The 17,090-nt window shown below is 50.8% G+C and overlaps 1 protein-coding gene across 2 annotated transcripts in view; it reads right to left on the reverse strand.

The window, feature by feature from the left end:
* Positions 1–1,519: 1,519 nt before the first annotated feature.
* RASSF5 (Ras association domain family member 5) overlaps positions 1,520–17,090 on the reverse strand; it is a 76,959-nt gene continuing 61,388 nt past the window's right edge. For both annotated transcript variants that reach the window (XM_066361896.1, XM_066361897.1), the window contains 4 exons: positions 7,618–7,728; positions 5,987–6,284; positions 5,375–5,490; positions 1,520–3,848 (listed from right to left, as the gene is read on the reverse strand). In XM_066361896.1, the coding sequence (XP_066217993.1) occupies positions 3,696–3,848; positions 5,375–5,490; positions 5,987–6,284; positions 7,618–7,728 (678 nt within the window). In that variant the 3' untranslated portion in view covers positions 1,520–3,695. The remainder of the gene's footprint in view (positions 3,849–5,374; positions 5,491–5,986; positions 6,285–7,617; positions 7,729–17,090) is intronic.

Genomic DNA, 17,090 nt, shown 5'->3' on the forward strand with positions numbered 1-17,090 from the left:
GTAAATTGTAATCTTGCTGGTGGAGGATCTTGCCTTCAATTTCTAAAAAAACACAATATCTGTGGAACAATAAAACTAGGTGTGCCTGTAATCCTAAGAAATAGAAGGCATGCAGTTGGCCAACAGACATGAAAATATGCTCACCATCAGAGAAATGCAAATCAAAACCACAATGAGATAGCACCTCACAGCTGTCAGAACAGCCATTATAAAAAAGTCAACAAATAACGTGTGTTGGTGAAGATGTGAAGAAAAGGAAATACTTGTGTACCATTGGTGGAAATGCAGGTTGGTGCAGCCACTGTGGAAAACAGTATAGAGGTTCCTCAGAAAACTAAAAATAGAACCACCATATGACCCAGCAATCTTACTTCTGGATATTTATTGAAGGAAACAAAAACAGATAGCTCAGTTGGTTAGTGTGTCATCCCAATATGAAAAGGTTGTGGGTTCAATCCCCGGTCAGGGCACATACAGGAGCAGACCAATGTTTCTCTCTTTCTCCCTTCCTCTCTAAAATCAATAAAAATTTTAAAACCCTACAAATTTGAAAAGATACATGCACCCCTATATTCACTGCAGCATTATTTACAATAGCTAAGATATGGAAGCAATCTAGGTACCTGTGAATAGAAAAGTGAAAAAAGAAGATGTGATATATATCATGAAATATTAGCTATAAAAAAGAATAAAACCTTGCCATTTGTGACAACATAAATGGACCTAGAAGGTATCATGCTAAATGAAATAAGTCAGAGATAAATACTGCATGATTTCACATATATGGGGAATCTAAACAAACAAATGAATAAACAATACAGAAACAGAATCAAAGATACAGAGAACAAACTAATGGTTGCCTGAGGGGAGGGGGGAGATGGATGAAGAAGATGAAGAAGAATGAGTTACAAACTTCCAGTTATAGAATCAATAATTCAAGGGGACGTAATGTACAGCACAGGAGCGAGAGTTAATAATATAATGACTTTGTATGGTTACAGATGGTAACTAGACTTACTTGTATCATTTTATAAGATATATAAAGGTCAAATCACTATGTGTTGTACATCTGAAACTAATATGTTGTGTGTCAACTATACTTGAATAATAATAATAATAAAGAATAAATTGGAGCATATAAAAGAAATAGAAGAATCATGGTTTGCCTCAGGAGCCTGTTACGTAGTGTAATCATCCTGGGCTCTAGAAAGCCCCTTCTCAGGCCTAACTCAGTATTGCTTTCTGTAATCAAATCAGCCGCCTTTCCTCTCCTGCTCGGTGGGGATGTATATAGAATAGAATAGCTGGTCGCCTAGGCAGCACCCTCCAGCCCATGTATTTGAACAGTGACCTCAAGATTGTTTGAACAGTGGCCTTCATGCCTCTGCTCTCTGGCAAAAGAAAACCTGACTCCGCCACGACGTGCGTGCGTGCTCGCCGGGGTTCCCACCCTCTCTCCCAGCTCCACGTCCCACGAGGGGGGCAGGTTCAAGGAAAGGGTCTCCAGTCTGAATCCTTTTTGCAATGCGCTTTTATTACTTTTTTTAAAACCCATGTTAGAAAGACATGTAAAGAGAAAACATCCTCAGAACACACACACTGGGCGACGGGGCGATAGAAGGCACTACCAGCAGTCGTACCCACCTCTGGCAGGAGAGGGACACTTGATCCGCACTGTTTCGGAGGCTTGGACCTCAGCCTGGGTTCTGGGTGCTTTAGAAAAAGTCTGTATTTTCCCATAATTCCTTATTTCATAAACACCCCTATCTCTTTATATATAGCTATTCGCCTTTGTGGTATATAGTATGTACATGACTTCTTTTTCCTTGTCAAAAATAAAACAGCCACCCCCATCAGCAGGAGGTTCTCAGCAGCATTCACAGCGGTTGCAGCGGGAGCCGTGCCTTCTATTAATGGTAAAGACATGCAGCATGAAGGAAAAGGACTCTCTGCCCACTCCTGTGAATACACAACAGGGGCGAGAGTCTTTAAGGGGCAGAAGTGATAAGGCTGAGCACGAGATGGCAGATCACCAGGGTTTTGGGGCTCACGGAATCTTTTCAAGCTGCTAGCTGCCTTGCTTTTGCAGCTCTGAAGAAGAGCACAGTTCATAGGATGAAGGGTCAGCATTCCTTCTGGAATCAGGGCAGTGTGGACTCAGTGAGGGCCAGGGAGGGAACTTCTGAGGCTACACAAAGAAACTTAGTCTGGAATCAACCCAAGAGGGGCTCGGGAAGGCAGAAGACATTGAAGAAACGGTCTCTGAGAGGCTAGATTGGAAAAGCTTTCAAAGCCCTGCTTTGAAAGTTGCTAGTCTTTCTCCCTCGGCACTAGAGTGTCTTTGCAGTTCTGGCTACTCACTTGAGTTGTTTGGCTAGTTTACTTTCAAGTGTGGATCAAAACAAGGAGCTAGTACAAAGGAAGAGTCAGGAACCTGATCCGCCCTGTCAGTGTGGTTTGACACTTAGAAAATCAAAGCCCAGGACTTTTGATGGGAAGAAGGTTTGACCCTGACCTCACACTTGGAGGGCTCTCCTGGCCTTGTCTCCCACACCACCGGGGTCCACTCCTGGCAGGAACAAGCCAGCAGCAAAGCGTCAAGCCAGTCTGCCCTGCTCCTGTCTCTCTGGAAACAAAAAGGCACTGAGGTCAGCGGGGAGGTCAGCGGGGAGGCCAGCCCCTCGGCTGACTGAGCGCAGTGCCTCGGGCTGGCCCGTGCTTCACAACACAAAGGACTCCACGTTGGCTGAGCTGGAGGGTTACCCTCCGTAATGAAGGCAGCTCTCCTGGCAGCACCTGGAGAGTCCATAGCCCCGTGGAGGGCAGAGACGGTGCTGGAGGCCCGGGGAAACCACGGCAGCCAGGCCCTCCCCAGTTCCCTCGCTGGAGGACGACCAAAGACATTTCTCAGCAGAGCTTTCCGGCTTTCTGATGGCCTGATTTCCATCCTCAGCAAGAGACTTCTAACACGGTATATAGCTGGTTTCCCCTTGGTGGAAACACGAGGGCGATGGCAATATTAAATAAAGTTGTAACTTAAGAACAGTTGGTTGTTGGCAAAGATGTGGCGAAGCACCACACCACACATAGCAGATGTATGCATATGCTTTTGGGCCGATGTGGGCACAGACTTGGCGACGAGGACCAGGCCCAGGCTGCAGCCTCTCCGGAAATCTCTGAGCCACCCTCAGCTCTGCTGCTCCTGACCTGAGCATCGGGGCCAGTGGGGGACAATCCGTTCATGAGCATTATTAGCCTGTGTTCAGGGCCTCAGCTCAAACCTGCTAAAGGAACATGCTACAGCTTTTGACTCATAAATAAAGGTGCGGCAGGTGGCAAATAAAGGAGAAATTCAACAATAAAAGCCAGAGAGAGAACATAAATCTCGAAACCCTTTTCTTCTTTCCTTTGCTGGCTTGTGTGGACAGTTCCAGTTTGGTGACAGAGGCAGCTACTTGGTTTGTCCCCGGCTTGCCGATCGTGAGGACACCGGGTGCTCTTCCCCCGAGGGCCGCTCGGCAGGACCCAGCCACCCCCGCCACACGTGTCCACCGCAGACCGTGCCCCATCCGGGACTGCTGTGTGGGCACAAACGCATCCGTCAGAGGTGCCCTGAGAAAAAGTGTCTGTTGCAAAATAATAATTAATAATAAAAATAAGTCCGTGGGCACTGGGAGCGGAGGCGGCAGGACCGGTTAGCCAGGTTTGCCCTGGGACTCTCTCAAGGCCTCCTGCAGTTTCTGCCTAAACTTGTTGTACTTCTTTTGCACTTGTTGGATTTTGTCCTGCTCTTCTTTTTCCAGGATTGTCAGGAAGTTCTGGAGCTCGGGGATGGAGAAGGCATCCCACTGTGAAGCGACAGGGAGACGCAGAGAGAAACAGAACGGGAGATGGATTAGAAGCCGCCCGACCCCAGGGCCCTCCATGTCCACACAGCTGCACACAGCCTGCTCCCGACCAGGTGGGGCAATGAACAAAGCTTGGGTTTTCCATGTCATATTAGCAACATTTCAAATCCTGGTATCTCAGGACCAAGAGGTACTAGTCCACGAGCCAATTATCAATATTATTAATCATTAATCTTAAATGTTCTCTGTAGCAGCTGAGATCTTAACAGGGACGCTGGGCCCCGGCTGGCCTGCTCCTGCTGTCTGCCTGGACGACAGGAAGCTCCCAACATGCAGAGCATCGGGATTTGGAGGAGAGCCGGGCTTGGACTCAGGAGGCTGGTTTTCAGCCTGACTCGACCCTGTGACCTTGAGCTCATCACTCCACCCTTCGCAGCCTGTTTTCTCACCTGCCGTGGAATGAGGGTGTCTAGCTCCCTTGGCTGGCAGAGCAGATAATGAGATAACATAACCTGCACGGCTCTGCAGAACCTAGCTGGCCCTGGCCTGTCCAGGTGGGACCTGGCCTCCCAGGATGACCCAGGAGCTGACACCCCTGGCGGCAAGGGGTTTCGACTTTTAAATTCTTTGTGCACAAAAGAGTAGTGAGGTTTGTCTGGCTGCATCCCCATATTGCACAAATGAGAAGCCTGAAGGCCACAGAGGGAGGTGATATCACCACGCTCATAGAGTACGTGGCAGCAGAACTAGAATCAGAAGCCAGGCCTCTAAATTCCCAGGCCCGTGAGCTCTCCTCTGGGCCAGCAGTGTTCAAACATTTTCAGTGGGCGACTGTTTCCAACAACCAGAACTGCCTGGCTGAAGTGGGGAGAAGGGACAGAGCCCTCCTCACCTAGATCCTCAAAATCTCCAGTGACCTCCAAGCTGCTCTCCCAAAGCCTAGGCCTCCACTGAACTCAGGTGACAAACACCGGGAGGTGCTCCCCTGTCCTCAGCCACATGACTCCACCTTCCAAGCACCCCAGGCCACTGGGAGCACCCCTCTGGTGTCAGCCCAGTTTACACCACCAGACTAGACAGCTGCCCTTGGGGAAGCGTGGTTAATTTTCATCACTCCGCCCTTCGCAGCCTGTTTTCTCACCTGCCATGGAATGAGGCAAAAGACGAATAACGTCTATATCCAGTGGAGCTCAGAGATGACACTTGCTGGGCCTCAGGCCACCCTGGAGCGAAACAACCTGGGCTGAACCCAGGGCGTTGCTCAGTGCCCTTCCATCCTGGGCTTTCAGAAATGAAGCACACGAAATCCTCTCTCCACAGGCCTCGCAGGCATAGGCCCTGACTTGCCACCCCAGGGCGCTGACACTGGCTGACACTCTGAACTTCGGCCTAGCGCTCGCCCAGCTCAACCTCCCCGGGGCATTTTCCTGTGGCACCTGTGCTGGGCAGTGAGGACAAGCCCACCCGCACCCGTGTGCTGTGCCCCGAGGGCTGTGTGTGTGTGGCAGCAAAGGGCCCGGACCTACCTCCACCTCCCCAGTCTCATTCTCCTTTAGCACAAAGCTGAGGACATCAGTGTCGGGCCCGGCGAGTAAGCGCAGGTAGAGGGGGCAGTCAGCGACGGAGAGTTTCTGGAAAAGCACTGTGAACAAGAGAGGGGGCTGGGCGCTCATCTGGAGAGAGGGGCAGGGGCCCTGGACAGGTGGGGCAGGACTGGACACACAGGGGGGTGTGGTTACAGCTGGACAGGGTCGTCCTTTCAACCTAAGGGAAGGCCTGACACGAATAAATAGGGGAAAGCCTTTTATCTCTGGCGTCTGCTCAGAGTTTGAAGCATGTTTCCATTCACGTCATCCCTCAGCAGATTAGGAGCAGTAGGGTGGATTCTCTCTCATTCCACAGATTAGGAAGTGGGGGCCCCGGGTGTGGCCTTCCTGAAGTCACATATGGAGCGAGGGGCACAGTAAGTGGCATAAGCTCCACGTTCAGCTCTGGGTCTGAGACCTGATGCCACACAATGGCTTCACTGAGGTGCCTGGAGAGGGCCCTCCCCCAACCCCCGAGGCCTGGTGGGTTAGTGGGGTCACAGACAGGGTTGGTAGGTGGTTTCGGGGGTGGGGGGGATCACACTCTCATACCTTGCCCATCTTTGTGTATCCGCTTAAAAAGTGCAAACTTCTGGGGATTGTCCACAACCATGAACTTCTTGAGCAGCCCCTGGATGACCTCACTGACTGTGGTGGTGCTGCTGATGTGTAGCTGCTTGATGGCATCGAGCGGCAGGTAGAAGGACGTCCGCTTGTCCGTGGTGGCCGCCAGGTTCACCTCCTTGATGGCGTCATAGATGGACTGGGGCCGGATGCCGGCAGGCACCGTCACCGGCCGCCGAAGTTTCAAGTGCACTTTGATGAAACCCGTGTAGGTGCCATCTTCACTCTGCCAGTGGGGGGAGGTCGTATGGGGTTAGGACAGGGCTGTCCTGCATGATGTCATCGGCCACTCGGGCCATTGCCCCAGGTCACATGGGCTGCTTTCCTAATAGCAGTGCCACCCTGGGCAGCCTCCTCCTGTCTCCCTGACTTCCCTCCTCCCTCTGTTGGCCGAGGGATGACCAAGAAGGCCCCCAGTATCTAGATACCAGAGAGGATACTGGGTCCACTGTGGCTTTCCCTCCAGAGAGACTCAGACTGCCTGCCCCAACTCTGCCTCCAGACAGGTGCTGATTGTCTTAGATGAGTCCTGACTCTAAGAGGCAGGATCTGGAGTGGCCTCTTTCCAAAAACCTACAGCCTGCAAGACTTAACCAGGTCCATCTGTGGCTGGATTTTGTGGGGCATCTGGCCCCAAAGAGCCAGTTGCTGCCAGCCACCACCAGGAGGCAGGGTTCTCCTACCTGCTCCTCTCCTCACCACTGAAATGGCCTTACTGAACCTGGCACAAAGCATGAGCCCCAGCCCTCCAGCTCTGCCCAATCTATGGAAGCTTCCCCAGACACAGGCTATACCCGTGCGACCACCACAAGGGGCTATAAATGCCCCTCGTCCAGGGCTTCCTGGGGGCCAAGCAATGCTGGGCCGTTGGTCACTGTACATCATTTGGTTCCCAAAATGGCCCTAATATCTCCATTTTACCATGAAACTCAGAGAAGTTAGGAAAGTTCCCCGGGCCTGGCCGGTTGGCTCAGCGGTAGAGCATCGGCCCGGCGTGTGGAAGTCCCAGGTTTGATTCCCGGTCAGGGCACACAGGAGAGGCGCCCATCTGCTTCTCCACCCCCCCCCCCTTCCTCTCTGTCTCTCTCTTCCCCTCCTGTAGCCAAGGCTCCACTGGAACAAAATTGGCTCAAGTGCTGAGGACAGCTCCATGGCCTCCATCTCAGGCCCTAGAATGGCTCCGGTTGCAACAGAGCATCGCCCCCTAGTGGGCATGCTGGGTGGATCCCAGTACACTGCATGCGGGAGTCTGTCTCTCTGCCTCCCTGCTTCTCACTTCAGAAAAATACCAAAAAAAAAAAAAAAGAAAGAAAGTTTCCCAAAGTCACAAGTAAAAAGTAGAAGAGTCAGAGACTGGCTCTTACTCTAAAGCTCATTCTGTTTCTCAAAAGCACGTGGGCCCTGAGAGCCCAGGCTCCCTGCCTTCCACAATTCCTGAGCTTACAGAGGCCAGAGGAAGAGGACGCCCAGAATCCAGAGGGATGGTAGAGGAGCCAGAGGAAAGGGGGCAGGGGTGGGCGGGGTTGTGGGCCTGGGGCACCGTGGGCAGGCCCGCTCACCAGCTTCATGCCCAGGCAGTTCTTCTCACGGCTGTTGTAGCTGGCGATCTTCTGCTTGATCTCCTGCAGTGTGGGCGGGTGCTGAGTCTCCTCTGAGGGTTTACAGACATTCTGGAACAGACACAGAAGTGAGGGTGGGTGTACAAGGGTTCTCAGGATTCAACTGGGAACAACCACGCCCTCCCAAAGGCCTCGGACCCAGAAGAGGAGAGCAGCAGCCCCACGCAGTGACAGTGAGTTGCAGAACGCGTCTATTGTATTCAATAGGCCTGAAGCTATTACGGTCTGCTGCTAAAGTTTCCACCGCAGATGCAGGAAGAAAGGGTCCTCACTCACACTGTCTGCCTGATTGTGGCAGCCAAGATTGAATAGGGGAATACAGGAAAAAAACGTGGAGAGAGTTTTTGCAACTCAGAAATCATCTTGTAAGCAAGCAGTGGAGAGCCCATTTTATTCCGAAAGCGAATCTAAAATATGAATTTACAAGAGAAGTGTTGGAAATTACTCCCCTACATCCTTGCCCTCTGATTGATTCCACTTTTAAAAGCTTATGAATTAAAACTAAGTGAGTTGTTTTTGTTTTTTTTAGAGTCACATAGATTCAAAGTGAGATATCCCAGCTGTGCTCTGCCTTGCTGGCCACCCCTGGGGAAGTAACTTCAATCTTTCTAAGCCTCAGTCTCCTCATCTGTGCAATGGGAGCAATGCCTCCCCCCTCTGGCTGGTTGTGAGGACAGTATGAAGTGCCTGGCCCACAGGCACTGACCATGAACCTGGTGAATCAGCAGAGCTGAGTGTGTTGACAAAAGGTTGCTATGAAAAAGATACTTTTATTTATTTAAAATTATCGATTTTAAAGAGGAAGAACACACAAAGTGAGAGAGAGAGAGAGAGAGGGAGAGAGAGAAAAACACTGATTTGTTGTTATACTCATTTATGCATTCATTGGTTGCTTCTTGTATGTCTGCTGACCAGGGATCGAACCTGCAATCCTAGCACATGGGGATGACACTCTAACCAACTGCCAACTGAGCCACCCGGCCAGGGGTAAAGATGCACAGAGATGCTATGGGAGATGCAAAGAAATGCAAGTCATGATCCATCTCCTTGGGAAAGTAACGAGAGAGGTGGAGAGACAGGACTGTACATGTGACGCCAGTATGTGCTGACAGGAATGACAGCAATTCTCCCAGACCCAGAGGCCCAAGGGCACAGGACATTGGTTCAGGCTCCACGTCATAGTAAGAAATAAATGTCTGTTTGTCAAATGAATGAGTAAAGTGGGGATACAGGGAGCTGTAGCCCTCTATGATAATTGAGGGGATAAACCTTCTTTACTGGGGCAGAGGGACAACCAGCATTTACTCAGCATGCCCTCTGTGCATGTACTTGGCATTTGTTACCTCATTTAAGCCTCATGAACCAAAACTCTACATGGTAGTTTACTGCCCCATTTTATAGGTAGACAACTAAGAGTTTAGTAACTTGCCTAAAGCTCTACAGTCAGTGTGTACAGAACTAAAAAAAAAAATTCCAGGTCTGGTCTGTTGTGTTCCTACTATGACATCATGCTTTATTCTTCTCCCCACCCTCTCCCCACCATCCCCGGGAAGGTGAGGGGATGGAGCTGAGGGGATGGAGGTCAATGTTCTTCACACTGTAGAGGGGTCCAGGGATGAACTCTGAGGCCCATGCAAACCTGTCCCTCGGTCAATCCCCTGGATTTCCCTCAAGTTCATTGTTACCCATCTTCCTGGTTTGTCTTTATGCAGTCTGAGTGTGGCTGGGAGTATAGGAGCCTTAATTTAGGGGAATAAATGAATAAAATAGGTTGATTGGTCAAAACCCAGACAGAATTTGCCTGATCTTAGAAATCTACCTGATTCTGGGTGGGTCAGGATTCTCTTCTGGCAACAGAGGAAACCGAGAGCCAGAGGGGCGGGAGACGGTGTTGTCCGGGCTGCCCCCAAACACCACCCAACACCATCCAGTGGGCATCTGGTTAGTTGGGGAATTTCACCACCACCTACCTTCACGTCACCACCCGGCTGAACACAACGGGCACCCGCAGTGCAGTGTGACCTGGTCTTCCTCCCTTCAGCAAGCCGGCCCGTGGGAGACACATCACACTCCACAGCACGCCATCACTTCCTCCTCTCACTTCCCAATCCCACAGAGACAATAAAATGTCAAGCCCTGTGGCTGCCAAGGAGCCCCAGTGCGGCCTCCCACCCCTCAGCGTGGAGTTGAGTCGACATCCCGTTGGCCTGTCCAACCCTCTTCACTCTTCCTCAGGGACCCCGATAATAACAGCATTGTGCTGCGTGCTTCCACATGCCCTTACATACTACATATCTTATTCCTATTTTACAGACTATAAAACTGAGCCTTAGAGAAGTTAAGAAATGTGCCTGAGGTCTCACTGCTAGTAAGTGGCTGAGTCAAACCTAGAGCCAAGTCCACCTTAGCCTGGAGCCTAGGTCTGTTCTTCTCAATTCACCATGTGGCCTCCTCTCTGGCCTCTTCTGCTGAAGGGGCTGGCCCACCATCCCCGTAATGATCGCAGAAGTTCCATGCCGCAGGGCTGGGTGAGCAGCTGCTACACCAGAGCCTGTAAATTACGTGACCTGTGACATGCTCATGCAAGGTGTACCGGATCGGTGGGTCAGGCCCCGGGAGCAACCACATCTTCTGAGAAGATAGCGAGGAGGAACCTCTAACCTTTGGAGTGAGATTCAGCCGCCAGGATATAGGGCCCTCCCTTTCCCTACAGCGCCACTCAGGTCTCTGGACCTGGACCTTGATTCCATAGAAGACCACCCAAGGGGAAGCGCTCCCCAGGACATCTGTTTGCTGGAGGTGAGTACCAAGTGGTGTGAGCCTCACTCACTGTCTCCATTCGCTGTTGATTCATTCATCCAGGGACCCTCAAGGTGGAGCTCCCCCTACCTCCCCTGGGCACAGCTCGGTGGCACCTGGCCTGGCCCTGCGGGCCCTCCCAGAGCTGCCAGCCAGCAGGGAGCTGTTACACACTCCACTCTCTCTAAAGCACACAGGCTGTTGCTCCTCAAGAGTGAATAGCTTTCTCACCCTCATCTACAAAAAGAATTAAATCACGGGAAGAAAACTCTAGAAGCTCTCCTCTCATAGTTTCCGACTGAACTACAGTCATTTCTCTGCAAGAAAAAGCATCTGTGTCCTGCTTTCAAAGGCCAGAGTTCCAGGCCTGGTTTTGAACACAGCAAGTCAGGACTGCCTTAACCCATGGCTCAGGCTTCTTCCTGTTCTCCTTTCCTTCAGCAGATAAGCCAGCTCTTCTACCCCGTTCCCACCACAAACCTGGGCGTGTGACGCAAGTGGCACCCCCTCCAGGACCGACGCAGAAGTCAGCCTTCCCGACTTCACCACCCTGTCTGGGAGGATCAGGAGCCCTGTGTGACCAACATGTGAAATCTCACACCCTGGGATGTCAGCAGTCAGGGCTGGGCTGGCTGCTGCCCACACCAGATCTGGCAGACAAGGTCTGACCCTGACCCATGGACTGAATGAATCACCTCCCAAAACAGGCCAGCCAACCCGCCCGCCAGCTACAGCCACAAGGACCCACTAATCCTTTCCCATCCAAGGGGTAGTACAGAATCTAGACCAGCGATTCTTACACATAGCTGCACGTGCCTTCATCCGGGGAGCTTTAGAAACATCGCCTGAACTCCATCCTGGAGATTTAATTCATCTGGGGTGCACCCTGGGCATAGGGATTTTTTAAATGTCCCAGGTGATTCTGACGTGCAGCAACGTTTGAGGAGCATTGGTATAGACCCCTGACAGGCAATTTCGGACCTCAAGGGTCCCCATCTAGCTACAGAGGCCCACAGATATCCACTGCCCAAGGGTATACCTAAAAGGCAGAGCAATAATATAGCACTCTTCAGCGGATAAGGCAAAGACCCACTTTCTATTCACCTGCTAGATTCTTAAGTCCTCCATAGGCACCAAGGTAGGAACCAGGCAGACAGAGTTTTGTTTCTTGGAGTGACCCAAGATGGAGACCAAATGGGGAGCTCACTCTGGTATGATTTAACCAATCTCGGCTTTGGCCGTGAGGTGTCTCTCCTGGGGCTTTGCACTGCTCTGTGCATCCAGCACAAAGTTCGTCTGCTCCGATTAAGCCCCGGCACTGGTAACAGATGGTTCAGCTGTCCCTGATGCACCCAGCACGTCCATGGCACTGGGGGGAGATGTCCTATGCCACATGGAGGGCTGTGTCTGCTCTTAGCTCTCGAGGTTATTGGAGAACAGACACAGAAGAGGCTGGGTGCTATGGGTCCGAGCAGAGATGCCCCCTGAGAGAGCGAGCCACAGAATTTTCTACTAAGATTTTCTTAAAATAAAAAGCACCATCCACTCACAGTCTGGAGCCTATCTCCAACCAGATTTCCCCGAAGTTGAATTTTACTTTGTTTTAAGAAAAATATAAACATTGGCTAATTATGCATTCTAATCAATGACATATAAAGTCTTAATTTTGGTCACTGGGGAGGGACCCAGCGATCTGAGAAGCAGAGTGAATCCTGTGGCCTTTTTACCCCAGGGATACACAGGGCACATGAAACTCCAGCAATGAGGGGGTCCCCGTAGTGAGGAGCTGGCTGAGGAGACCGTGTCCCACCCTCAGGGCTGGAGCCGTCAGACACATTCATGCCCATTTCTTTTCCTTTACCTAAATCACACAAACCTCATTTTACCCAAAACTCCTCTCTCTGTTTGAACTTGCCAGCCTCTTCCTCCTGCACACTGCTTTTGTCATATTACTCCTGTCTGATCATCTCTAGTCCCTTCATCTGTCAATGGTCCTCGGATCACCCCAGTCCTGAATGACAAAAATGATCATTTTTATTGTTATTTACTGGCTAACTATGTGCCAGGTGCTGTTCTACTCACCAACAGTTTATGAGAAATGTAGCATTATCATGCCTATTTCACAGATGCAAAAGCTGAGCCCCAGCAAGGTGAAAACTAACCTCCATCTAAAGCTAACACGGTATTACCTGACACTTAAATATGCATCTATTTGCATTAACCTCCAAGCACACCATCCATCTTGGTTTTTCTTACCAACTAGAATGAAGCTCCTTAACAACTTATACCATGCTTCCATTTCTTTCCTATGCTCAGTGGCACTGAGCATTAAACAAGCAATAAATACTTGCTCAAGAAACTTCAATTGGCCCTGGCCGGTTGGTTCAGTGGATAGAGCATCAGCCCAATGTATGGATGACCCAAGTTTGATTTCTGGTCAGGGCACACAAGAGAAGTGACCATCGGCTTCTCTCCCCCTCCCTCTCTTTCTTCTTTCCCTCTTTTCCTCCCACAGCCAGTGGCTTGACTAGTTTGGGCGTTGGCCTCCGGTTCTGAGGATAGCTCAGTTGGTCTGAGCACCTCAGCCTCAGGTGCTGAGAATAGCTTGGTTGATTCGAGCATCGGCCCAAGATAGGGGTTGCTGGATGGGTCCCAGTCAGGGTGTGTGCAGGTCTGTCTCACTGTCTTCCCCCCTTCACTTAAAAAAGAAAGAAAAAAAGATAGAAACTTCAATGGTCTCCCAGTGGCTACCGGGGGGGAAAGGATCTTTCTCCAAGGCATTATTACAGCACAGTGAGCCTTGGATTTCTATTTGGACTGAGTTCTGTGGGAGAAGCACCTGTGCCTGTCTTGCCCACGTGGCATCCAGCCTGGCACAGAGCAGACTCAGGTCATCCCTGCAGGATGTTTAGGTTCTGACCCCCATTACCAACTTAGTGATCTTCAGAGAGTCAGATAACCTCTTTGAGCCTTAGTTTCTTCATCTATAAATTTGGGATAAAAATTCTTTCTTACTTCATAGCACTGATGCAAAGGTAAAAAAAAAAAATGAGATAAATGGGTATAAAAGTGTTTTGGAAAAGATCAAACCCATCCAAAGGCCAACATTTCCATATGGGGCCAGAGAACGTCTATTTTAGGCTTTGCAGGCCACACAGTCTGTTACAGCTACTCAACCCTGCACAGCAGCACAAAGCAGCCATAGGATGAGCATGGCTGTACCTCGATAACATGTCTTCATGGAGCCTGGTGCCTGGGCAGCAGTCTCTGCCCTCCATGGTGGTTTCCCCAGTCTCTCCTGCCTAGAATGCAGAGTCCCTGTTCTCTGTTCTCCTAAGATATTAGATCCCTGACATTTTCATTCCCAAGTGGAGACAGGTATGTGCAGGTTTGTTCCGGTCCCTGCCTTTCTCCTGAATCATACGTCCATGGAAAGACCTGCTTCCTACGTATTTCCTCACGCCTTCCTTTGATTGAGCTGTCATAACACCATTCCCTGACGGACACTTCACAAGCAGACAAAGGCTTTATCACTTCCATGGCGTTCAGACAGCTCTCCTCCCTTCTCCAATGAGGGGGCAACAAGCTGGCTAAAGTTGGGGTGCAGTGGGCATCTAGGCACCCTCACTGGCTCAGTGACCTACTCCCAAACACCAGCCCCACGGCCCCAAAGCCTCAGATTCCGGTCGTAGCAAAGATGCAGATTACCACATGCTATGGGCCTCTGCAGCCGCCGGAAAATGGTGAACCCACTTCTGCCAGGACCTAGGGAGGTGCCTTCATAGCCCACATGGCTACACATAGCATCTAATTTTATTCTTCCATTGTTTAATTATCGTTTCACATGTGTTAATACCATCTTCTCAATTAGCTGTTCCCGAAGGGAGAAAGACATGATGTCTGATGACTATGCTTCTTTCTGCCCCTTCCGGGCCCTGGCCGAGCACTGGGCTCCCTCCACGCAGATGTCAGATAAACACTAGGGACGGGTGCCTGGGAAAGGGCAGAGCAGTCTGGGTCATCGCCAGCCCAGAACCCAGCCATGGACACCAGTCAAGTCCAGAAGCTCCTCCCACCAACCCACACCCCAAAAGGGTGATGCTAAGAAGGGATGGGTTGCCTGGGGCTGCGTGGGCCCAGCCAGCCGGGTGGCTCAGCTCTTTGCAATTTTCTGATGAAAACAAATGCCAGACCATTAAATGACCTGTGACCTCTGGGGAGTCGCTTCCCCTCTCAGAGCCCCGCTTTCCTCACCTGTGCAATCATAAAGTGAGACCAGAACAGCTCTGTGGCCTGGCTGCAGCTCTAAAATTTTACATGTCAGATAGGGTTGTTTCTTTCATCACTGCTTCCTCTTCTGTTTCAGAGAACTGGGTGTGGGGTTGGGGGCCTCTCGGGGGACAGCTGCGCTTGGCCGAACTGCAGAGTCATAACTGGTCTAACGCACACCGAGACCGGTTCTGACCTCTGCGACTCCGCTTGCCTCATGCCTCGCCGCCTGCTTTCTCTGCTCAGTGGCAAGACCCCATCTGAGCCAAACTCAGGTAGGTCTGTACCTTCTTAACTCATCTGACTCAAGAAAACAAAACAAAAACTACCCCGGAAGCCATTCACCATGAGCCTTTGCCACATTTCCTCTTTTTCGGCTCTTAGCAAATCTGTCAGCAGCAATTCTCATGCCCCCTAAGTGGAAACATCCACAGGCCTGTGTCAGGGAGGAGAGCCTTGGGCGTCTACAGCATAAAAATGACCAGTTGTAGATACCTCCTACTCTGTCCTGAAGCTGGAGAGCCTGTCCTGGACAGGAAACCTCTGAGGGAGAGAGGGCAGACCATCTGTCTGGGCTGGGTCTGCAATGCCCTGCTCAGTGCCCGGCCACATTCAAGGATCACTGGTGCCTCTGTCACGGGCTCGACCAGAGAGGAAAGAGGAAGCCCCATGTAGCCTCACCAGGGGCCCCTGCCCCGCCCGAAGGGCCAGTGCTCTGGATGGCTTCCCAGTAGCCCCTGGCAGTGAAGCACTGATTCCCACAGGTCCCTCTGTGAACTGTCTAGTGTCCCAGAATAAAGGTTTAGAAACCTCTGAACTGTGTTCTCTGATAGTTTATTCCCAACAGAAGAGGAAAGGAAGGGGCTTCAGCATGGAGCCATCGGATCAAGCAGAACCCTGTGGAATTTGAGAGGCTGTGTGGGGGCTGGGGGTGTGGAGAAGAGAAGTAGGAAAAATAAAGTGTGTGTGTGTGGGGGGGGGGGGTATTTGAGATACTGGAAAGAGACTGAAATCCCCAAAGACAAAAATGTAGAGCAGATGGTCAATGCAGACAGTCAGTCGACAGTAACTGATTGAATTGCTTATGGGTTGAAGGCTGTGAAAGGCACCTTGGGACATGAAACTGATGGGTGGGAGCCCCCCGGTTATCTGAGGAGAGAAGACAGACACACGCACAGTGGAACACCAGACAAGCATGGGAGTCCGGCACAGAGCCCAGCGGCTGTCTCAATAGCCCAGATGAGCTCTGCACGTACGGATGTGATGTCAGCAAACCTGTCAGGGTGTCTGCATGTCCTAGATCCTAGGCACAGTGTCCCTCATTTTTTTAGGTGACCATCTCAGTGTACAAGTAGGAGCAGGTAATCTGGGGCGAGTCAGGACCAGGCAACAGTAGCTCTGCGCAGGAGGCTGGGTGAGCCCTGTGGCTTTGGAGCTGCAGCGGTTTAGGCTCAAGCCCGGCTGTGCCGCGGTATAATCCTCAAAGTCACCAATAGCCTGGCACTGCTCTCAGGGGCTCACAGTCACCGTCTCATTTAACCCCAGAAATAACACAATATGTGTTATTACCTCCAGGTAATTACCTCCCTGCTCTTTACCACAGGACCACACTGCTCTGCACATCTGACTACAGGTTGGCCTCCGCCAGCCTTGCTCTTATCTTCTGTGAACTTGGGCAAGCCAATCTCAATGAGACTCAGACTTCTTTGTGAATTGCAGATAACAAGGCCTTCTTTATACATTTGTTGTAGAGATGAAACAAGATTGCACCTTGGAAGCGTTCAGCACAGTGTCTGTGTAGAGCAGGGGTCCCCAAACTGCGGCCCCCTGAGGCCATTTATCCGGCCCCCACCGCACTTCCAGAAGAGGCACCTCTTTCATTGGTGGTCAGTGAGAGGAGCATAGTTCCCATTGAAATACTGGTCAGTTTGTTGATTTAAATTTACTTGTTCTTTATTTTAAATATTGTATTTGTTTCCGTTTTGTTTTTTTACTTTAAAATAAGATACGTGCAGTGTGCATAGGGATTTGTTCATAATTTTTTTATAGTCTAGCCCTCCAACGGTCTGAGGGACAGTGAACCGGCCCCCTGTGTAAAAAGTTTGGGGACCCCTGGTGTAGAGTAAGCACTCAGTCAGCAGAAGCTAGTGTGCATCAGCAGCAGCAGTCCCCTGTCCAGCAGGGCGAGGGGAAGTCTGGTTGCTGGGGGTAAACCCAATATGGAAGACCTCTTGCCTTAACCTTGATCCTTGATGGGAGTTTCAGCCAGGGCCACATTTTGGCTCTCGTGGATCCTAAGCACTTTGGTCTTTATGGTTGTGGGCCCCTTTCTCCACAAAAAAAAC

The sequence above is a fragment of the Saccopteryx leptura genome, chromosome 2 (assembly GCF_036850995.1).
Source record: "Saccopteryx leptura isolate mSacLep1 chromosome 2, mSacLep1_pri_phased_curated, whole genome shotgun sequence".
In the NCBI taxonomy this organism is placed as follows: Eukaryota; Metazoa; Chordata; class Mammalia; order Chiroptera; family Emballonuridae; genus Saccopteryx; species Saccopteryx leptura.